The 24,529-nt window shown below is 39.4% G+C and overlaps 1 protein-coding gene across 1 annotated transcript in view; it reads right to left on the bottom strand.

Moving 5' to 3' along the window:
- Positions 1–7,741: 7,741 nt before the first annotated feature.
- Positions 7,742–24,529, bottom strand: part of SGCZ (sarcoglycan zeta) — a 674,993-nt gene continuing 658,205 nt past the window's right edge. Inside the window, exon 8 of the mRNA XM_089526979.1 lies at positions 7,742–7,772. Within this exon, the coding sequence (XP_089383105.1) occupies positions 7,755–7,772 (18 nt within the window). The 3' untranslated portion in view covers positions 7,742–7,754. The remainder of the gene's footprint in view (positions 7,773–24,529) is intronic.

Consider the following 24,529-nt stretch of genomic DNA (forward strand, 5'->3'; position numbering starts at 1 on the left):
CAGAGTCCTTGTATTGGGATTTAGTGTATCATTATCATAGTTAACTATGCAACTTTTATGAAGTCTGCCATTTTTTGCCTTGCTAGAGTTCATTTCACTTGATAATAGGACAGGAGATTAGCATCCTTAGTATGAATGGTGGCCTGCAAACCCACCCAGATTCATTACTCCATGTATAGGAACTTTGCAAACAGCACCTAGCAACCAGAGGAACTATATGTACCTTATATCAGTATTGCATTAGTTGAAGTATTTTCTGAAAACATGTCTGAAAGGATAAAAGCTTTCCAGATGGAATCTTCTGGGAGCTGGGATATGTGTGTGTGTATATATATATGTGTGTGTGTGTGTGTGTGTGTGTGTGTTTTAGCAGTTTTAAAATACCTATTTGGAGGTGAAATCTAGCTGATTTTTCTTTGTATTTCTCCATGCTTCTTCCCCCCACTCTTCAGCAGATGTTCATCTATGATCTGCCCCATTATGTCTCATATCTGTTACTTCAGAATACTTGGATCCAAATTTTTCTTCTTTTCCCAAAATCATTTCTTGTGTCTTCATGTTTTATTTCTGAACCTGCTCCTTTTACAGAAACTTCCATGAAAACAATATTTCAGTAAAAAAAAAGTACTTTCTTTATATTTCTTAATTTCCCACACTCTGGAGGTTTTTTTATGTTACCCTATCAACTACACCAGACATTTCTAAAATATTTAGAACAGAACACTACTATGCACATCCTTTTCAAGCCACAGTTGTTCCCCTTAGAACTCCGAACACTAGTGATATGGTAATAGTGAAGCTAGCCTCCATACCCCTCTCTTCCAATAGCTGGACATGAGAAAAAGCATCTATGAGCCAGAGACAGAAAGGTCATATAGGACAAGAAGTCATAATATGTATTATTGGGAAATGCCTTTGAAGGAAATTACTGTTGTCTGAATGATGTTAAGGTAAATGGAGTTTCTGTTTCCAAATTAATGACTCAATAGATCCTAGGTAGTAAATCAGAGTTAAAGGCAAAGAATTAATTAAAAGTTGAACACACCCAGTGGAGAAGTTCAGCATAAAAATAGCTAACCTAGAGCAGACAGTTAATCTTCCAACTGAGTGCTGAATTAGGAACAGACACTCTCAAGCGTCTTAAAGATAGTATGCTTACAGTTCAGAAATATAACTATGGCTGCATCTACACTGAGGAATTAATGCAGTTTGACACTGCTTTAACTGCCATGGCTTAATGTTATAGGACTGGAAGTTTTGTGAGATATTTAGAGCTTCTCCTTCAGAGAGCTATGGTGCCATGACAAACTACAAATCCCAGGGTTCCATAGGATAGACCCATGACAGTGAAAGCAGTGTCAAACTACATTAATTCTGCAGTGTGGCAGCAGCCTATGATCCCTCTTTGTCCCTGTAGGGATCAAAAGGCTTGGACTTGCCTGAATGACAGAATCAAAGAACTCTGAAGAAATGGAAAAAAGAAATGAGTGATGGACTAGGATGTATGAGAGTGATGGTAGAGAAGTGGGAGGAGAGAAAAAGCTTAAGGTTAATTAGTAATCTAATAACAGTGACAACAGGGAAGACAAAAGGACCATTTGACAAGGCTGGGGAAGGAGAAAATTTATTGGCAACCTTGTTCCAGACCTGTCCCAGTAAAGTTATATAAAGAGGGTGGAAGAGCCCGCCCTGAAATTGTGTGTGGCACAGTGGTACTTTGGCTGGTAGAGTATGGCTTAGCAAAGTAAGGAGAGGGAAAGAAAGATCAAAACCCTCCCCCTTATCTACACTTCTTATATAATCTAAAAGCAAAATGTAAGTGCTGTGATCCCAGTCCTGTCACTTTCCCCTCCTTATGTTCCATTTTTACCATCTCTGCCAGATAAAGAAGCATGTGAAGCTTCCCAAACTAGTCTGGTATATTTTGCACCTTTTGGTAAAGGTATTGTCATAATATGGATTTGGCTCTGTTCATTTGTATGTTTAATGGCCAACATGGCTACCCTATAATCATAGGGATTGTATAGGCAGCTACCCTGACTTATTTTTCAGTCACAAAAAGGAAAAGAAGCTTTGTTGAATGTTTGATTCTTTGCATCAATCACAACTGATGTCTAGAACCTTTGTGGTAGGATACTTGTGTTTTGTAAAAAAATCTACTATTTTACCTACTACTATTAGTAGTAGTTAGATTATTATTATTATTATTATTATTATTAGTAGTAGTACTAGTTTACCTGTATTTTGAGTAGTTTACCAGAGGATGCATTGGCTTAGTGGTTAAGATGCCAATTATTATGATCGGAAGATCAGAAGACTGGCAGTTCGAGGCCTGAGTGCTGCATGATGGTGTGAGCTCCTGTCACTAATCCCACATTCTGCCAACCTAGCAGTTGAAAAGCATGCAAATGCAAGTAGATAGGTAGTGGGAAGGTAACAGTGTTTGGTGCAGTCATGCTGGCCACATGACCACCAGAGCAGTCTTCAGACAAAGCTGGCTTTTAGGCTTAGAAACAGAGATGAGCACCACCCCCTACAGTTGGTTATGACTAGACATTCATGTCAAGGGACTACCTTTACCTTTTCCCCTCACCTGTTCAAATACTTGTTCAACCACGAGAGCTAGCATAGTGTAGTGAGTTGCGTGCTGGTCTATGACTACAGCTTTGGAGACAAGGGTTTGATTTCCCACTTGGCCATGGAAATCCATTAGGTTACCTTGGTGTGTCACACACTCCCAGTCCAAGAAAACCCCATGATAAGTTTGCCATAAGGTCATCATAAGTTGGAAATGACTTGAAGGCAGGCAAGAACAATAACAATAGCAACACTTATGCTATTAATTAATGTACTTCTTTAAAAGGAAAGAAGGAAAGAATCCAAATGTGTCCCAGTGATTGCCAAGCAGTCAGTATGTTACTTCTAGAGTAGCCACATCTTTGCCTAGCCTGCAGGGGAAAACCACCTGTTTGTTGTATTCCAGCTACAGTGATCACTTAGTGCATCAAAGAGGAAATAAATCACCAAACAAAACAACAAACAAGGATACAGACCTATTTAACTTAGGGGTAATGTGTTCAGGTAACGGGTTCAGAAGACCATACCTTCTCCCAAAGACAAGGAAATGTGGAATTAGCCCTTCCTTAAGAACTCCAATTATTATTTGAAATTACTTACAATCTAAAACCCACAGGCAACATCTACCCTTCCTCCATGAACATCTATCTATATATCTATGTACCCATCTATGTATCCTCTGCCTGGTTTTCTCTAGTCTCCTTTCCCTCTGAGAGCATCCATTCTAGCTGTCAAGAAGCCTGGGATAGAGCTTACATTTTTCCCCTGGAAACCCTGTGATTGCTATGTCTTTGCACCGTGTACTGATATGTTTATAGTTCTGTGTATTTAAAAAAAAAAGGAAATGAAAATAGTTCTGCTTTTTGAACAAATCACTGACCACGAAATTGCAACATTCAGCTGGAAAACTTTGAATAACAAAAGCATGTTCTTTTCCACCAAGACTAGAGTGACATTTTCTGCAGTCTATCTTTGCTTCCAGATGGGATAGACTTTTTAAATATTTTAAAACATGATTTATATTTTAGCATGCACATTTCTGGCTATCAATCCACTTCCTCCGTCATTGCACCCAAAGAAGTGGATTGATATCCACAAATGCTCACACTAAAATATACATCAGTTAGACCTTTACTGCACTTTACCTTTATGCTATGTTGATCCACTGCAGAGATTCACATTGATGTATATGAATTGTACTGCATTTTGCTGTATTTCCATTGTATTCCTCACAATGAACACCCTCCACACATGGATTTCTCTTCTGCATTACAGGCACAATACAGGTGTCACAGGCTCTGCTCCTATCCTGCCCCTTAGCTTCATGATTGGTCCTCCTCCGCCTTTTTGCTAACATGCTGGTGCTGTTGTGGCAGTATGCCATCATACTGTTGTAATATGATAAAAATCTTAGTCTTAAAGGAGCTGCTAGATTCCCTTTCCCTCCCAGTTTGATTTTCAAGAGGAAGCTGCAGCTACCTTCATCCCTCCCCAATTTCCTCCCTCTTTTTCTGCCTTATTTGAAGAAGTTCCAAGGGATTGGGGTGACCACTATATGTTATAACCTCAAGAAGACAAGGCATTGCAAAATGCAGGACATTCAAGAAAAACATGGGACATTACCAAATAAAAGAACAGTTACATAAATATATGATTTATTTACAGCTATATTACATATGCTGCATTCTATTATGTTTTTCTGAAGAACCTATTTTGTTAATCTGCCTTGTTGGCTTATAATATACTTATAAAACTCTGAGGAAAACAAATGCTTAAAATTGTACTTTACTACCAACAAACCTTTGATTGAATCTACATTTAAATTATTACTTTTGTTTGTAGTTTTCTCATTTTCTCTCTCATACATCCTGCTTCCTCCTCAACCCAAATCACACACTTTGGCCCTCTCTTTCCTTTGGTGCCATGGATTTGCTTCAGCAACCCAGATCCTCCTTTCCCTTCCACACCTCTGTCAGAAAAAACACAGACAAAATCATCACATGGTCAGTGACAGTCTTCTCACCTGTTCTCCTCTTCCCATATATCTGAGTCTGTGCTGCTCAACGTAGCATAGTCAATTTTTTCCATAGTCATTAGATTGCGTTGCTGCAGCCTAAACATTTTGGTCATGCTTATTACTTGGTGAAACTTTACAAGACCTTTGCAGTAGGTACCGAATCACACAAGGACAGGCTTTGTGACTCAAAATAAAGAACATATTTAGAATTCTTCCCAGAATCTGGATATAAGGTTGAAATGTAAGACACGTCTGCAAAAAGGAGGACCTCTGGTCTCCTTGTAAAGGGGAGAGGAGACACGCTTGACTTGATGCAGTTTGTGAGTGCCCTACAGAGCTTGCATTCCTGGCAGCAGATCTTCTCCCCTTTTCTGGCACTTCAGTGAGGGAGGGGGAAGTAGGAGCCACCATTGCACCATTTTATTTTGTGCATCTGGAGGCAGAGTGCTCCCTTGCCCCCCCTCCATTAAGATGCCACTGCACACATTGTTGCAACCCAGCACTGAAAATCTGTGTTTGTCTAGCATTCCTTTGCCATCTTTTCATCTAGATAGAGGACAAGAAAAAAAAACATTGAGGTTGGACAGGTATAAAAAAGACTTTGTAAAAAGGAATTTCTTTGTCAGAGGCATTGCTAACTGACTGGCTCTGCAGACTGGACATACGCCGCACCACACGGCACGTGGTGTCACAGCGCTCCTCTGATGCTGTGTTTAGATGATACAGTGCCAAAGGAGCGCTGTAAAGCTGCAGCTTGGCGGCTACAGCACCCTTTCCAGGGCGGAAAAAGGAGCAGTTTTTTGCAGTTCCTTTTTTTGCTATGGAAAGGCCAGATCAGGGCCACAGCATGCTGTTGCTGCAGTCCCAATCTGGCAAAGATGGAGGCAGCTGCAGGCCACCCCTTATGTGTGGTCTGCACAGCCCCTGGGGCATGTCTGTAGTCAGTACCTCTGAGCTAGTTTTAAAAGCACTAAACAAAACCTTTCCTAAACAAATATAAAGTAACCTGAGTAGAAAAACACACACACACACATTGTGTCTTGTTATCTCTCATTTTATATAGGCAAAATTACGTTGTTCATTACATTTTATATTGAAAACATTCATTAGTAAAATTCTGAAAGAACAGTAAAATGTACCTGAATTCTGTAAAGTGTAGCCATGCCTCTCTATTTAAATTAAATTATATTGCTATGAAAATTTTGCATCATATACACACACACACACACACACACACACACACACACACATTCCACAAAAAGTCTTTGAAATAAAACAATCACAATTATAATTCTCATAATAATCTTCACACAGTGAATATGGTCATTATTACACTGTAGCTAACATTTTCATGTACTAATCTAAAATAAACGAGTAAATCATTTTATACCCTAAGCTCTAGAATGCCTTCTGGTTAAATGAACTGTTCTTTTGGAGATTAAAACCATTTTATTGTAGAGGTCTTGGGGCAGCCCAAGCAATTATAAGATAGTGAAATTCACAATATCCAACAACTTTTATAATCTGGCAAATACTTTATGCCATCTTTAAGATATGCCTCTTCTCTGAGGGAATAAAGAAGAGGCCATACATTGGGTCAGGTGTCTCCAGCCTGGTGCTCTCCAGATATTTTGGGTGCTTTGCTGACCATTTCCCGAGTTGTGTTCCTGATCTTGTTTTCTCAATTTTCTCCATTGTCTAATGGAAGCTGAAGCCCAAATGGAAAAGACTTAAAACAGGTAACAATCAATTTGTGAAAAGATGTTAATGCAAATATCTTTTTCTTCCCGAATGATTAGTGGTGTCAGAACAAAAGGTGGGCAGGGCTGTCATTTTCTCTCTCTCTCTCTCACCTGTTCTTTGTCTGTCTGACTTACACATACTCCCTTATTTCTTGCCCGCCTAATGGACTGTTGAAATTTGATTGAGGGCCATACACAGCCCTACAGTCACATTTTGTCCACTGTTATTGGATTCAAAAGCTTTCTCAAATCAAAGTCAACCACACAATTTCATTTTTGGTTGTTTACCAGGAATGAACATTTTTTACACAGCTATATTTCTGAATTCATCCTTTTCAATGTTCTGTCTATTGTTGAGGCAGAGCAGGAGTGGAAAGGGCTTTCCAAGTACTGTACCTAGAAAAATGGTTTATAATTGGCCTTGCTGACAGTTTCTGTGGAAAGATAGAATTATAAAGTATTCTATGTTGCAGAGGCCAGAGATGTGTTGCTATCTAGCCACACCATTGGATCCTAACAACATTGGCTCTGTCACCAAAGCTGCAATGCTTCAAATATAGTACTGGCCATTTTGCTAATTCACAGTGAGAACAGTAAATAGATTCTGTAGATGTGGGGTCAAAAAATTTAAGAGGGTGTACTAAGGTGAGTAGCCACAAGAAGTCTGGGAATTTACTGAATGACAGTGTAGAACTTGGAATATGCTGTTCAAAGCTTAGGGTTAAATCAAAGCAATCCTGTGGCATTTTTCTTTGCCTCTGTGCTAAGGCCATCTACCTAAGCTGTCTGCATTGTGAAAGAAATCAGGTAGGCAAACAGCAGAAGCAAACTGGCAGTGTGGTAGCTGGCTGGCTAGGAGAAGGCTATCAAAAACATCTTTCTAGCAAAGGTAGCCAAGTACCTCCCTTATCCCATCTGTCTATTATTCAAACAGTACCTGTCCAGCACAGATGCTTCGCAGAATGTGCAAATAAGCAAGGCAAATACATAGCACATGACACTCTAAAACCGTGACAACGCATTTACAATTGGTAGGCTGAAAGGATTACATTTCAGCCCCTTTTTTGTGTGCCAATTGCAACAAGTTGTATGGGAATGGGAATCTGTTAATTTTAACTGGATTTTTTTAGATTTCCTACTTCATCAATACAAAATACAAAAAAGAATAAAATTATTATAACTGCACAGAGCAGTGAATAAGGTAACTGGGTGGACAGGATATGAGCTAAAACCTAAGTAATGCAAATAAAATAGGACAGTCATGAAAACACTCACTAATTCTGGTGTTCGCCTCATGCACAAAAGGACTTTTCCTTGTATTTCAGTGCTGCATAAATTTAAAGGACTCAGTCCTTCCTGTGGGATCCAGAGTCTTGCAACCGTGGTCCTTGGATGATCTTAGGGTGCTGGAAATGTTTTCAGATTCTGAGTCCCACCTGTAAAATGGAAAAGGCATGTCTTTCACAGGGTTGTTATTAAAGCTTCAAAAGTATTTTAGATGATCCCAACACAATTCAAACACTAAATAAGGAGGGGGGGGGTATTCATGCTCAAAATCTCAAAACTAGTTCTGTGAAACCTCATAACTGAACTTATAGTAAGATTTAAACAAGTCACTAGAACTCTGCAGCAGACAGATGACTAGCAAGAATTCCACCACATTTAGGCATTGTTTCCAAGCAATGTACACAAATGACTGTAGTTTTATTCGCAATGTCATTAGCCCCGCTATCTTGCTTTTGACCTGACCAAGTTGAGTGACAAGATGTGAAGGAAGCCAATACAGTTGGGAATCCTGATTTGTTAGGATTCTAAGTCATCCAGATGGAGGTTGACTTGCATTTAAACTCACCGCATGGAGGCTGAGGACTGAAGCGATCAAGGTGGTTATACAGGCATAACAGGCATGACGTGCTCTGTATGTTTTTCTACGGCATGCTCAGTAGTCCCAGTACTGGCTCTCCTACCTCTTCCGCAATTTTCCTTTTTCCTTTTGTTTTTAAGTTTCAGGAATATAGGAGATTCTTATTTTTAATAAGATAAGAGCAATCTGGGGACTATGCTGGTTCAGAAAGAGGGGACATTTAATTATTGGAATTTACCGTGTTTTAAAAAAATTGACTGAAATGTACATCCTACAAGAGTTCTTCATTATACACAGAGGTCACACATCAGTATTTCAGTGCCTGAGTTGAGTCATAACCTTGAAAAGACCTATGGAACACATGCAGCTTGTGATAATAAAAATATACTTTTTAATAAAAACAGTGACTTGTACATGAAAGGTATAGTCATTAAAAGTTTATTCATATTGAGGAAGTAGAAGACTTCACCTTATTTAGAATTTCTAACTGAATTATTTTTGTTCAAATCACTTTTAACTTTCATGCTGATTTTGATTGGGGTTGAACAAAGAGCATCTTACTGTTGGGAATACATTGCTCCAGCATACACTGTAAAAATTATCTTTTTTGAACAGTACATTAGATAGGATTGCCACTTTGTGATAAGACTTCAAACACTATCGATCAAATTTGTGACTTCCATTTTTGCTTCTTGATGCATTCAAATCATTTGGCACAAATGTTATAATACATTTGATCTTTCCAAGCTACTAAAACTAAGTATAATTTAGCTAATATATATTCAGAGAAAGATTGGCTCTTTCTTATTCATCTATACTCAGCCCAAAGGAAAGGCATGATGATGCAAAAAAAAAAAAAAAAAAAAAAAAAAAAAGAAGAAAGAAAGAAAGAAAAGAATGAGAAAAAGAAAAAGAAAAGAAAATGGGAGGGGGAGAGGTATAAGATAGATTAGTCCAAGTAATCAATAAATCAGTCATGTCATGGCCAGTGAAGAAAGAGATGATTTTCCTCTAATCTATTACTTAGCTTTTAGATAAATGTTCTCCAGAGTCCAGATCAGAGGGTTTTAACCTTTGATCTTCCAAATATTTGGGACTTTGACACCCAGAATCTCTGATCATTGGCCATATTGGCTCACACTCCTAGGAATGGAAGTCCAAATCATCTGGAAGACAAAAGAAAAGGAAACCTCTGCCTTGATGTTCTTTTAATAGGCAATGAAGAATGATGGCTACCAGCTGCAGGAGCGGCTCTCATTACTTATATAGAGCTGGGAGAGAATAGCTGAGCATCTAGCAAGCAAAAAAGCCAATGTGGAACTTTGTAACTGGATGGGGAAAACAGCTTTTTCTATATTGGAAGATTGCTGTTTCACTTTCCTGCACATTTTCTTTGTGGTTGATGGAGTGCCTATTTGCCTCTTGTTGTTCACCTTGAGCCTTATTGCATTACAAAAGTAAGTGGATGCTCAGCAGTAAAGAAGAGGCTTTCTGTTTACCTCTTCACATGAGGTTGTAGCACTTCCGTTCTTCTTCCAGAAGGAGCCAGTGGTAAAAGCATGCCTTTTGCCAAATGGATTTTACCAGAATGACAAAAGACACACTTTTACGACAATCTACCTTGAGAAGGGAATAGAAGTGCTTTGAGGGCATGTGGAAAGGTAAGCAGAAAGCCTCTTCTTTGCCATTCCATCTCAGCTTACTTTTGTAATGTGATAAGGCTCCTTGTATATCTGTTAACAGACATAGAAAAAAATCACTTCTGTATTTAAAACTAGGAAGTTGTGAATGGGGCCAGTGTCAGCACTATTTCTTTATCAAATCCCATCCCTTTCTCCTCCAAAACTGATCACTGTTATATCCTGCTTTCATGCCATACAGTGAGCTTCATGTCTGAGCAGGAACTAGAATTCAGGGTCCCAGTTCAAATGCAAAACCTTATGCTAGCCTTCCAGATTAGTCTATAAAAGTATTTACTAAACCAGCAATTACAAAACTTTCTTGCTTGGTTTAGTTTATACAAGTCTATAAAAGTATTTACTAAACCAGCAATTGCAAAACTTTCTTGCTTGGTTTGTCGGGGGGAAAAAAATCTTATTTACCTTAATAATTTACGGCATGTTATTACAAGTCATTCTCAGTTTTATGATAAGACTGCTCACCTAAAGATCACAAATTCTATTACAACATTTATGACTCTAAATATGTAAACAGTTTCTAGTGGTACCATGTAGTTGACATAGGTAAGAATACCATTGCAGGAGAAATGTGAGGCACACAATTAATGTGCTTGGTATCCCATGTTCACCAGGCGTGAACTGGTTGAGTTGCAGGTAGGATACCTACTTCTCTATTACATCCCTGGTTCAATGTAAAAGGACAGACAACTCTCCTATGGATAGTTTTAATTCTTTCTTCCACTGTGGATATAAAGAATATTTTCAGATTTTCTTGTTCTTGACAAGGCTTAACTTGACAAAAATAAGCTACGGCAGTGATACCTTCCACCTTAAATGGCTGAAGAGCATGTCATCTGACACTGTGTAAACCCTTCCACCATCAAAGGCTGGTAGGGATGTAAATCTTCACTAATCTCTCTCATGCAAAATAGCAATAACATTTACATTTCTCTACCACTTATCAGTGATCTCAGCACTCCCTCAGCAGTTTACAGTCTGTAAACCAGTTGCCACCAACAAGCTGGGCACTCATTTTAATGACCTACAAAAGGAGGGAAGGCTGAATCAACCTTGGAGCCCTACGATCGAACTCACAACCTTGTGGCTACAGTGCCAGCATTTAACCACTCTGCCACCAGGGTTCCTGGATCAAAACCACTGAAAAGATGTTCACACCTCCAACAAAATTCTGTGATTTTCTGTAGATTTTTCAGTTATAATTTCACAATGTTTGCTAAGTGCACAAAATGCAAGCTTTTCCACAAAATATGGTTTTTTGTTATTGTTTTTGGACAAGAAATGGTCTTGTCTTGCTGAGCTGAAAAATCTCATGAAGGTTGACAACCTTTTTCAAAAGGGCTTTTCCCCCCTGCCACCTCCTTCCCTCTCCACTACTGCTGCTGCCACCACTGCCTCCTTGCTCTGTTTGGTAGAAGTAGGGGTGGGCAAGCTAGCAGGCAAGCAGTAGTGGCAGCTGTGGACATCAAGACAAAGTGGCCATGGTATTAGTAGATGCTCCAAACTGAGGCACAGGAAGCAAGCAGGGAAGTAAAATGCCACCTGGTCTCTCAGGAGGAACTGCACACTTCAGCACATCTGGCTCTCCACCACCTGAGGTACCCACGTCATTCAGCCTATAGTCAGCACCGGCTTAGGTATTTGGCCAGCCTAGGCGAGAAATATTTTGGCACCCCCTATCATCCTTCATAATTATTTTCACCCCTTGATTTCGGCTGTTTTGTTTGTTAAAGCTTAGGTTCCAATCTCTCATCATAGTATTGAGAATTAGTCAAAAAGCCAATTAAAAACTGTACCACGGACACAGGAGGGCACACATATATGTTTTGGCCATTGTACAAAGAAACTGTTGTATGGTAGCTTGCTTTTATGAAGCTTGCTGTAATGAGTTTTCACTTTAATATTGTTTAATTATGGAAAAAATACAAATAAAGCACCACCTCTAAATTTTGCTGCCCTAGGCGGCTGCCTTGTTCACCTATATGGATGAGCAGACCCTGCCTACAGTAGGACTGGCCGCACTTAGCACACTGAAGTAGTCGAAATCTATGATAACACAGATGAGTGTCGTTTCTCATTTTCAACATTGCATCCATGAGATATCTGCTTAGAAACAGCATATAAGAAAAACAAAAAATATTTAAAAATCATGTTCACAAATCTCAGAAGAATACTCCTCATTTACTTGGCTCTGTGGTACAGGCCACTGTGTTTGATAATAGGGAGTTTGTGGCAGGAGGGGAGCAACATTTTCCCTCCTTTTCAGGCTTTATCAGGAGAGCTACCTAGAAAGAAGCTCAGTGTGTCAGCAACTTTCTGACATTTGACAGTTATTAGGCCTTAACTAGGCCAGCTGTGGCTAATTTAAGGAGTTACAGGTACAACAGCAGCAAGAACAAATGCAGCCGATGACTGACATTTATCCTGGAGTTACACTCTCTATATTGGGAGAAGGCAGAGTGGAACACACAGCAGAACAGTGGTGGATTACTTCAGGGAGCACTCTGCATGTGTGTGGACAGGGTGAACCATTATAATTTACATACCATTTATAAATCTCTAATAATGTCTAATCACACTTTTGAGTGTTTGCCTAAAATGGTCAGGATCAGTTTTTTCTTCTTGAGGAAACAAGGATATGCTATGCAAAATTATTCATTTCTGCAAAGGAGACTGAATAATCTAATCCATTATCTTCCCATTGCCAAATGTGTTTGAAAATTATGCAATTTCTGACTAGATTTCATGTGGAAAGAAACTCTCTGGCGGCAGAGGGAAATGTGCACCGGGTACACTGTAACAAGCCAAGATTGTTTCCTATTTCAGTGCCCACTCGCTACCTGACATAAGAAGTGAGTCTATCTGAGTAATGGGCAAATAATAATGAGAAAGGGGCCTGATGATGATTCTTCTCATTCAGTCCACCCCCTCCCCTGTTGAGCATTCAGATAGTCTTTTAGGCTCGGAAACAGTGGTCTGAACTGTATTGTTACTTCCAATCAGGAATCAATGGGATTAAGCTATGTATTGACTCATCATTGAGCAACTGATTCAGTGGGTTGATTCTAGCTGAAACTAACCTTTTGAGTTCAGGACGATAAGACAACCTGTTTATATACCAGTAGAATTCAAAGATATAGCTGTGTGTTAGTCTGTAGAATCAGTATGTAGAGAGATCATGTAGCACTTTTGAAACTAGCTGAAATAAAGAAGTTGGCAGAATGAGTTTTCATAGACTTCAGTCTGCTTCCACTCCACTATATGTATCTGTGGAAATAGACTGGAGTCTACAAAAGCGTATGCTGCCAACTTCTTTATTTCAGTTAATCTCAAAGGTGCTACAAGATCTCTCTACATACTGAAGATGCCATCCACTGATGCTGGCAAAACATCAGGAATAAACTCTTCCAGAACATGGCCACATAGCCCAAAAACCTCACAAAAAAACTATGGATTCTGTCCATGAAAGCCTTCAACTTCACATCTCTACATAACGTTTATATACCAGTTTAAAAAATACCATTTTGATGCAGCATTGTTTGAATGTTGCATTAGTGCCAGAGCTTGGGATAGCTATATTTTGGGACTACAGCTCCCAGAATCCCCTAACTATAACAACCATGCTAACTGGATGATCTTCAGAACTACAGTGACCAAAAATAATATTGCCAAACTCTGTTCGGTGCTGAGTTATTCTGGTGCTTTTATGATTTAGTAATGTAGCTTTGTGCTTTCTTTAGCTGCCTTCTTGTACTTTCTTTTCAGCCTTTTGCTTATGATAGAACTTTTGCAGCTGACAAGTATCAGTCTCTCTATATAGTTCATTCCCATGTTATCCAATAGTAACTCTGTAGGATATAATTGTAAGCAGCATGAAACCTTTCTGTTCATGTTCTATTGAGCAGAGGGTTACTAAATTCTTTACCTTGTGAGAGGCTTTCAAGTCAGCCTGACACCTTATTCTAGTTTCTGACCGGTAACATGGAAACCTTTCTTGTATCACTCATGAGTCTGACATTTAATCCTTTCATTGTGTACTGTCTATTGACAACCTGCTAAATGCACACACAGCTATGATCAAATCAAGGTAGTGGAGCTGCAATCAAAACAGAACCATGTATTCTTTGGATTCTGAAGCTGTGAAAAGGAAATGGTAAATTAGATATATAGATGTGTGTTTGATTACCACAAATGCCTTTTTCAACATATCTACCACTCAATCAGCCCATGGAATTTATATCAAAATACTAGGGAATAAGGATATGCCTGACAGCTAAATTCAAGTTCGGATACATTTGGGAGGGTTGTGTTCTTGTGGAGGGCAGGGACAAAGACAAACCACTGGAATAACACCTTCCCCACATATTTTAACTTAAAACTCTGAAAGTCCAACATGACACACCCCATTACATGGTCCCTCTCCTAATGCCTGTATCTATAGTGCAAAAATTTGTTGGGTGGAGGTGTGGTTGTAAAAAATATTCATAGGTGCATTCATCCTCAGTGAGAAATGGTGTCTCAGCACATTCAGACATCCCAAAGGAACAATCTGCCAAATGTTATGAATCTTTTTTGTCTCGTGAAACAGCAAAAAGACCAGCACTCCTCCCCAATACAAACAGGAATAGCAAAACATCTGTTAAAAACTTGTATTTTCCCCCAAAAACTAAATCATAAAATGATGCAAATAAAGAGGAAAAACTTGAGGGTGGCTCCACACTACAGAATTAGTAGCTGTCATTACTCTGTCCTACAGAATCCTGGGATTTGTAGTTTGGTGAGGCACCAGAGTTCTTTGACAGACCAGGATAAATACCTCACTAAATTACAAATCCAGGAACCTGTAGGATAGAGTCATGATAGTTAGTGGTGTCAGACTGCTTTAATTTTGCAGTGTGCATACTCCCTGGAAAGAAAAAAGAAGATTTCTTTCTCATATGTGAAAAAAAAAATACAAGAAGCAATGATTTAGAGGCTGGCTAGAAGTCTTCTTACATACAATTGAACATGTGAAGTTCTTTGCATGAGATGGAATACTGCACAATGGAGATTCTGGCTCATGTGGAAGTCACCATGTACACAGATGTAGACATAAAAACTCAATCCCTTCAGATGGCATTTAAGATTTATATAATCCACAAAGCAGTGATACCTTTATTGGCCAACTGAAATGCACAATATACTTGTTACAAGCTTTTGAAGCTCCACTGGCTTCTTCATCAAGCAAGATGTTACATACCAAACTGGAGAAAAATTAGAGATGTTAGTAAGATGCCTGCATTTTATTGTTTCTGTCCTTAGTTTAGATGGTATTGGGAGGATTTCTTTAGCAGGCTGACACCTCGTCTTCTCACTATGTGGCAATTGGGCAAAGTCTTGGAAATTTAAAGTCCATTTGCATATAAACAAGGACTCCTCTTTTGTAATCCAATATGTCTCCATTCCTTGTAGGCAGAGGACAATGGCTTTCTCAAGAAGTCTCCATGTTTTTGCATCAGGAACATTTTGGCAGGTGTTGAGGTAAAACATGCCAATCCAGTCCAAATTTGAGAAGAAAAAAAATTGTTTTAGCTTGGTAGAAGGTCCTAGTGTGCTGGCTCACCCATCAGAGGCGGGTTACAGACGGGCAAAAAGGGGTGTGTTCATGACGTCATGAAGGTGTAGCCTTTAGACAGGCCTTACCTGAATGCCGCCATGAACGCGCCGCCCGCATGCCCCAAGCGGGAAGAAGCAGCATTAAAAGGTGCCGCTTTTCCCCGCTTCTTTTTGATAAGCGGCGTACGTGCGCATCTCCATATGTAAGCTGCTGCACCGATACGCCAGAATTGTTACGCCGCTAATTTAAGTTGCCCATTTAAAAGCTCCGCGTCGCATAATGAGTCGGGGTCCCGGGACATGTGCGGTTTGCAGTCAGGCTTTAATTGCAGCATCAGATGCCAGGCAGCTGTGGAAGCTGCGGCACAGCTGCACTCTATTTTAATGCTCGTAACCCTAACCCTAGAGCAACATGTACGCATGCGCTGCTAGAATTGTGGAAAGTTTGGAATTTAAAGTGAACCCCTACACACATTCCTGCGCCATTTTCACCTAACAATAAAAAAACACTAAAACTTTAAATATTTACATATGTACAAGGGAGGTGATGGGGGATGGCAGGGGGACAGCAGTGGCAGCGGTGGCAGTGGTGACAGCTGTGGCTGTGCATTGCAGATTCAGCAAGAGCACGGGGAACAATGGAGAGGAGGCATCCATGATGCCAGTGAGACTGGCAACGTGCAAGCGGACAAGGATGCCATCACCAGCTGGCAGGAGGCCACCTTTGTTCTTGGGTAGGGCGGGGGAAAAAGTTTAAAGGGGTCTGGGCGCTTTAAATGTGCACATACGCTTTCTGCCGCCGGTGCTGACCGCCGCAGCTGCGCAGCTGCGCATCCGCCAGCCGGCAAAAGAAAAAAAAAGCCACGTTTTTGGCCGCCCGTGTGGAAGCTGCCTCTCTCTTTGCAGCGTCCTGCAAGGCGGCGGTATGGAAGCTGCGGGTAAGAAACGGCCCCAGGTGAGGCGTCTTCACTACCCCCAGTGTGGAAGCCCCATCCACCTTAGCCACACTCCCGGGGCGGGTGGTCTGGAGGCTCCGTATTCAGGTGAAGACACCTTCAAGACGTCTTCCCCTGCCCGTCTGTAGCCCGTCAGAGTTCCCCTGTTGCAGCTACAATGTGGTATCTCACAATACAGAAAACATGCAGAGGTAGCTGTGTCGGCCATTTAATAAATTCAAACAAAAATCTACCAACAGTGATACTTTTATTGGCCAACCGAAATCACTGTTTGGTATCACTGTTTTGATGGATTTTTGTTTGAATTTACTAAATGGCCAACACAGCTACCCCCTGCAAATTTTACATAAGTTACATATGAGAGAAGCAGCAATGTAATGTCTGTAATATCACAGGGTGAGACTACACCCTATAGCCCTGTACCCCATATCCATGGTGAATTAGCCTTTTATCATAATGTTGAAATAGGAATTAATCTATACATATAGAAAATGACATCTACACAATATAAACACTACAGCTAAGAAAAGCAACCTATCTGAAATCAGGAATATAATGGAACTACATTATTTTATTGAAGTACAGCAACATCAGCTGTAGTAGACTGATGGTTCCCTGAATAATGTAGAACTTCCATTAACAATAATTAAAGTTTTTAGCCTTTTTAAGATTCCAAGAAAACCTCTAACAAACTGACCTCAGGGGTTATAGTGTTTAATGGTCTCTGAGAATATGATGCGGAATAATTGCTTGGTATAAGCTCTGAATGACCCTATCATTTCATGAAGACATTAGTTACAAAAAGACTAATTAGGAGTATTGACATAGTCACATTAACTATTTCCTGGCTCCCTTTTCTTTTATCACCATTATTATTATTAAAATCCATCCACAGTATAAGACACAGAACAAAGTAGCAATATTATTCTCCTTTTGAGCTTCAAGATGATAATGTTATTAACTAACAGTGCTGTGCCAAAAAAAATCTACTTTTCATTTTTTTTAAAAAAACAAAATCTCATTCAGTAAGGTAGAAAACACATCCTTTTAAAACTCTCCCCCCCCCCCCCCAGGAGTTATGTTATTTTGGAAAAATTCTTGTGAGGTGGTCTGCTTCAGTTATGAGTTGGTTTACTTTAATTATGGGCTTTTAAAAGTTATAAAGTGGCTAAAGATAGGTACATCCTCTGTCTTCCATGACACAATTTTTCTCTAATGGTCTGCAGTTTTCCCAGCTGCCCACACTTCAGTTAAAGGTAAGAGATAGACTTTATTAGAAAACAACTTGCACATGTGTTTTACAACTTAGGAGGTTCAGGCAGCTGAAGATTCAGAGTGACAGCAAAATGGGGAGAAGAAGAAAAAACAGCACCCCCAACCATCTTGCAATAATGTCAGCTTAAAAAACAACAACCTGAAACTAGGTTTTTGTGGGGTTCAAGAACCAAGAATCACACAGCTGCTGACGAAACGTCAGGAATAAACTCTTCCAGAACACAACCAAACAGTCTAAAAACCCCACACAAAACTATGGATTCTGGCCGTGAAAGCCTTCAACTTCATAACCTGAAACTAACTGGAAAATTTCATGTCAGGCTGAGGAATTTCAATATCCTGAGACGTTTCATGGAAGTATTTAAAATAGGGTTTTGGTTAAATTACTGAAATTTAAAGACCAAACCCTTCTAAGGCATTTTGCCAAGATAGCAACTGGGATTATGCCCATTGAAGTGTTCAATATCCAAGGGATGGTGAGCCATCCCAGTGTAATTTTCCTCATGTAGATGGTAGAGGTGAAAATTAGAATCTTGCAAGCAATTGTATTGCCTATCACCACGTATGGATGTGCGAGCTGGACAGTTAAGAAAGCGGATAGGGAGAAAATAAATTCATTTGAAATGTGGTGCTGGAGAAGAGTGCTAAAGATTTTGTGGACAGCCCAAAAACAAATTGCTTGTAGAACAAACCAAGCTGGAAATCTCCCTGGAAATAAGGTAATTAAGCTGACTTTGTCATACTTTGGCCACATCATGAGAAGGCATAACTCATTGTTAAAAACAATAATGCTAGAAAAAGTAGGGAAAACTAGAAAGAGAGGAAGGCCACATGCTAGATGGCTGGACTCTATTAAGGACGCCATGGGTATGAATGTACAGAAACTAAGCAGAGCAGTGGAGGATAGGGAGTGTTGAAGATGCCTCATCTATGGGGATTGCCATGGGTCAAGATTGACTCAAGGGCAATTAAGAACAACGAAGATGGTACTGAAAGAAGGAAGGAAACTGTAGATGTAGTGCTCATGAAGGAAATAAACCTGCTTAACTCAAACAATTTGGGAAACTTGAGAATTTGCCAGCAAGAGATTCCAAAGGCCAAAGAAAGATTCACAATGAGGCCCCAGTGTCACTAAAGAGTAAGAGAGTAAGTTGGTCTTCATGACCTCAGTAAAGTGTGTTAATTTAAAAAATCTTATTGGAACAGTGACAGGGGTTTGTAAGCTATGAAAAATACCCCAACTGAGATAGTTTCAAATGATTATATTTTGTTTCATCTTCAAGAGCAAACCTCCAGTCGCTGCATGGAAATAAGTGGCCTAATTCTTCCTTTCATTAAAATATTATAAATCAGGCATACAAGTAAAGAAATTCATAAAAGAAACCTAAGCACTTATTTCTAAGCCTAACATTACTTGCACTGTACATGTAGTTATCCCTTCTCTCAAGTATGTGCCCAAACCCTTCTGAAATGTCCATTTTCTCACTCTTTCCCCATCACAGTTTTTTCCTCAGCTGTACACTCCTTCACCATCTTGATGAGTATAGCAAATGTGCATTTGGAAAAGCAAACCTTCCTCTGATTTCCACCTAAGATGGAAGAATGATCAGACATGTATGCATCCTCATGGCTGAAAACATACCCATAGCCATACTGCTGATGCATAGGCAAGCTGTATATGAAAGAGCCCTGTGCATATACCCATGTTTACATGTTGGGATCCCCTAAAGGAGGACAAACCCTTCTGCAAAGGGATCTTACTTGCATGCCAGTATGGATATAGAAGGCTGTCTCATGACCACCAAACATGTGGCCAAATTGTGAGGCATCAGGGCCAGTACAAGTGTCACTAGTGGCGATGTAGGGCTATTTTCTATGGCTTCCCAATCACACATACTTTTTGTAGACTAGGAGGCCCCATATAGATGCCCATTGGGAACATCTCTCATATAGAATATTCAAATAGTAATAGCACAGTGTCACAACATGGCATCTTTCCTTGGGACAGTTTTGCTAACAACTAACCAAAGATGGCTCTCTTTAAGAGAAAAGTATTAGCACTGTTTTAAAATAAGGTAAGCAAGCCCACTGCCATATACATAGCCCAAGGCATTTTTATCAAAGTACATATTACCAAAGGCCAGTTTTCATGTAGCACAAAATCTTAAAAGTACCTCCCCACTTGTAATGAATCATATAAGAAATTGTAGGGTTTTAAGGACAGTTGCACTAAGATGACGACTTTGATGACTCAAGCTATTTTATAATATTAAAGTAAAAAACAAGAAAAAAACAATTTATCTGTAATGTCAAACAATGTCTTCCAAGAGTGAACAAATCATAGGAACAATCATTTGACATAGTAATGTGGATCATTAAAAACAACAATAGCAGTTAAATATATTCATAGTCCACTGAAAGACTGGGGTAACCAAAATATGCATATTTCCTGTAGCTTGTAGCCATTGTTCCATGTCCTATTCTCTGGGGAAGCAGAAAATAAACTTGCTTCAACCTCAATATGACACCCCTTCAAATATTTAAACAAGACCATCATATCACCTCTTAACCATCTCAAACTAAGCTAAACATACCCAGCTTCTCAAGTCTCTCATAAGGCATGGTTTCCAGACCCTTCACCATTTTGGTCACCCTCCTCTGGACATGCTCCAACTTGTTAGCATCCTTTTTGAACTGTGGTGCCCAGAACTGGCCATGTAGGTACACAAGGATTTTTTTTAAGTTACATGAGCAAGACAAAAAGAGATGCTTCTCTTTGGTATACCAGAAAATGAAAAAAAAATCATTAGCAAGACAAAAAGAAATGCTTCTTTTGAAGCCAGTGAAGCTTCAAAAGCTTGCAACATGTATTTTGTGCATTTTCGTTGACAGAAAAAAAGGTATTACTGCTCTGTGAATTTTGGATGCTATTGTACTTTGCTACATGGCCAACATGGCTAAAGAGTTTGTGCCACTAAATAAATAACCCTGTCTGTCACAGCTATCCCAACACAATCTGATTAAATTCTATTCTCAGAGGATAAAAGACTTCTAATATCCCATTTAAAATCTCAAGAGATTATTTTATGTGTCACTTGTCTTGACACACAAAAAAACAAGAAAAGCTTTTTAAAGTAAATCTTTCCTAAATGCTAGGAAATAGATTTGTATTTATCTAAAACCAAGGTTTACTTATTCTAACTGCGAGCACGTAAAGGGGACATTTATAATTGTTCTTTTGGATTCTCCTGGAAGAAGATCATATAAATGTCCACACAGGATAATCCAAGGAAAGACCATGGCTTAGTATTACCACCGGTAACATCTTGAGAGATGCTACCATGAGCATTGGACTATGACTTTGAGCTTTGGACTATGACTTTGGAGACCAGGATTCAAATCCACATTCCCTATAAAAACCCACTGGATAATTTTGGGCAAGTTACATTCTTAGCTTATGGGAAAGGCAAAGAGAAACCACCTCTGAACAATCTTGCCAAGAAACCCCCTGTGATAGGGTTTGCCTTAGGGTTGCCATAAACTGGAAATGTCTTGAAGGCATACAACAACAGTAGCAGCAACATCTTAAGGGTCTGGGCCCTTATATGATATTTTAACTAGTTTACTCTATTGTGGCTTCCATTCCTCGGTGAAATATATTTCTAGTTTGGCTGCTTTGGGATTAGGATACAATTCTCCCATCCCCAGATTTTCAGATCAGTGGTAAAATGTATCAAGCTCATGATGATATATTAATATTTTAAGGATACATGCATTTTGGGGCTTTAGGGCTTGTCACTGAATTACTGTTGCACATGCATGATTAACAGAGATTAAAGAGAGATGGAACTTTCCACTTCCAACCTATGTTTTATATGTGTTCACCTTTCTGTCCTGTTTTTACCTTTAGTTTAGGGTACAATCATAAGAGGAAGAAGCCTTGATGATAAATTTTGGAGACTTTGATTGTAGAGGCTGCAGTATATTCAAAACTCTGTGGAGCTCTTGCCAATATAGAAAGAAGCCACTTACAAGCTGTTTTTATTTCACTATGCAACATTGTTTCCCTTCACTGAAATTGCCCGGAGGGCATTCCCAGACTGATACATGAGCCCTCTCCACTGTCCCACAACTGTGCCTCCTTGACTCTCCCTTAAACCATTGTAATGGGGATTAAATTTTATTGTAATTTTTATTGCAATTTTAATAATTGATTTTATGCTATTTTAATTGTGGGTTAGGCATTGTGTTTTTATTTTAGTATGCTTTATTCTTGATTGTAACCTGCCCCGATCCTCCGGGGAGGCGGGCTATAAATGAATGAATGAATGAATGAAAGCGGTGGGATGTAACTCATTTCCATTAGCCATAGGGATGGTTCAGTACCCCTCATAATATTTGATCAGTATTAATAAGGTGCTGCTGAATTTGCAAGTGGCTGTAAAAAGAAATAAAAGCAACCAACCTCCAGTAAGGGACACTGTTTATTGAGAGGAACACATTAAGCAAGATTTTAGAAAACTTTGCTTTGTTTGACAAAGTGTCTTTCTAGGAACTACAGCTCCCATTTGTAGGAAAGACACTGACTAATATACTGACTGCCCTATTGACTATTGTCAAAATCATATTCAATAATCAATATCATATTAAATTCAATTTAACTAAAATTATAGTTGATATATAGATACAAACATAAGTTTAATAATTGAATATGAATAAATGAGGGTTTTTATTTGTTGTAAATGGATGGGAAAATTTTATTTGTTAATAAGAAGCAAATGTTTAAAATAAAATAGAAATATAAAAGTAGCCTGTTTTATTTTTAAATTTATTTTTCTTCATTCAAAATATCTAAACTGTGGCCACATGCCTTGGGCATGCGATCCTTAAGCAGTGGCCCAAACTGTTGAGCTATTCTCAACTCCATGGAAGGAATCTGCACTTATATTAGATCTTCTCAAGAGCTTAGGAAGATTTTTTTTTTAATTGTAAGAGTTGATTGACAGATGAATAGATTATCTCAGGGGGTGATGGACTCTCCATCTGTTGAGGTATTATGAACAGAGGATGGACACGTCTTTTTCAGGAGTGCTATAGATTGCCCTTGTACAGTAGGCCCTTTCTTTACTCAGGGGATCCGTTCCAGACTCCCCCGCTTAAAGCAAATTCTGCCTATGCTCGAGCCCCATTTAAATGAATGGGGATTGTGCACACAGTGGCATGATGGCATGGCGATGCGCACGCACCACGGGCGCACACCCCATTATTTCCTATGGGATGCACCACCCTTTCTCCCAGAGTGGCTTTCAGCATATGTGTATGAAGTGGGTGCACTGTAGTTCCTTCCAGCACTGATTCTATGATTCTATGGTTCTGTCATTCATTTTTTATTTTTTTTTTTAAAAGTAGATATAATAAATTTTAATAGGTATGTATGAAATTATGATTAAAAATAAATAATTAATAATTAAAGGTCCTATGTAATAAACACAGTTGCTGTTTGCTACTTGCAAACATGATTAGTCACCATCTGTCAATAGTTTCAAAGTCAAAGTTTAGAATTCTTCAGGTCACTTAATAGGCTACACCTTCATAGAGTATAAGATAGATGCTTGTCAGGGTACACTGTTTTCATATTTAAACTGTTATTGTGGTGATATGATACATGATGAATTGTTGTTGACATGTGCCAAATAAACCACTTTTCAATGACTTTATCATGTCTTCCTTGTCCTTTTTTATTTCAGTTTACAATTCTCTTCTTCACATAACCAATTGACCATGAACTACAGTTTATATTATTGTTATTCGTGTCAAAGTTCTTGTTCTTGTTATTTCTAGTTCTTTCCATTTTTTTGCTATTTCAGTTCTAGCAGCTATAAGTAGTATGATGATCAAAACCATGCGAACTACAGATCCATTGTTTCTCCAAAACATTGATAGCAGCAACGATTTATCACAAGAAAGTGTTGTCTGGCTAATTAATTTTATTACAGTTCTGATGATTTTATTTTAAAAAGTATGTCACTCAGAAACATTCTAACCACATATGTCCTATTCAACAGCACAGCACAAACTTCCTCATATACCATTAGGCCTCTTGACTGGCCTTGTGTATGCTTGAGAAATCTAAAGTAACTTTACATTTGGATCACTTGGATTCAGGTACTTTTTGTATTTTATGTGGCTTATATCCAGACTATTTGAGAGACAAGGCCCGGTACAAACGGGCGGGAAGCACCGACCTGGCACCGATTCTATGGTTCGGGAGCATGCAGCGACTGTACGCTCCCAAACCCTAGTCCGTACAGACACTGCCATCATGGTGGCCTCCTGTCCACACGGGGGCCACCATGATGATGCAGCACAGCATCTGCACATCATGGAGCCATGCTCACATCATCTATATGTGACAGTGCACCAATGGCGCACTCGTTGCATTGGCCGCATGCACCTAAAAGAACCCAGTTTTTCTGGATTCTTTCTGGTGGGGAGGGATGCTGTGTGGTTTGGTTGCTGCAGAGTCCCTCGGGAGCAAAAACAGGCACCTCCAACCTGCCCTTTTCGGGCAGTCTGTCGAGCCCCCCATAGCTCCCCATATGAACCAGCCAGTGCCCTAAGATCTTCAGGAGAAGGCTTTCTGTCAATCCTGCCAAGATCCCAGGCTTGCTTGGTGAGGACACAAGAGACAGCCTTCTTAGTGGCCGCTCCCACCCTCTGGAATGCCCTTCCACAGGATGCTAGCCTGTCCCCCTCCCTGCTTACTTTTCCTTGACAAGCCAAGACATTTTTATTTAGCAGGCATT

The sequence above is a fragment of the Sceloporus occidentalis genome, unplaced genomic scaffold, assembly GCF_023333645.1.
Source record: "Sceloporus occidentalis isolate IW3139 unplaced genomic scaffold, rSceOcc1.0.p SCAF_5, whole genome shotgun sequence".
Taxonomy (NCBI): domain Eukaryota; kingdom Metazoa; phylum Chordata; class Lepidosauria; order Squamata; family Phrynosomatidae; genus Sceloporus; species Sceloporus occidentalis.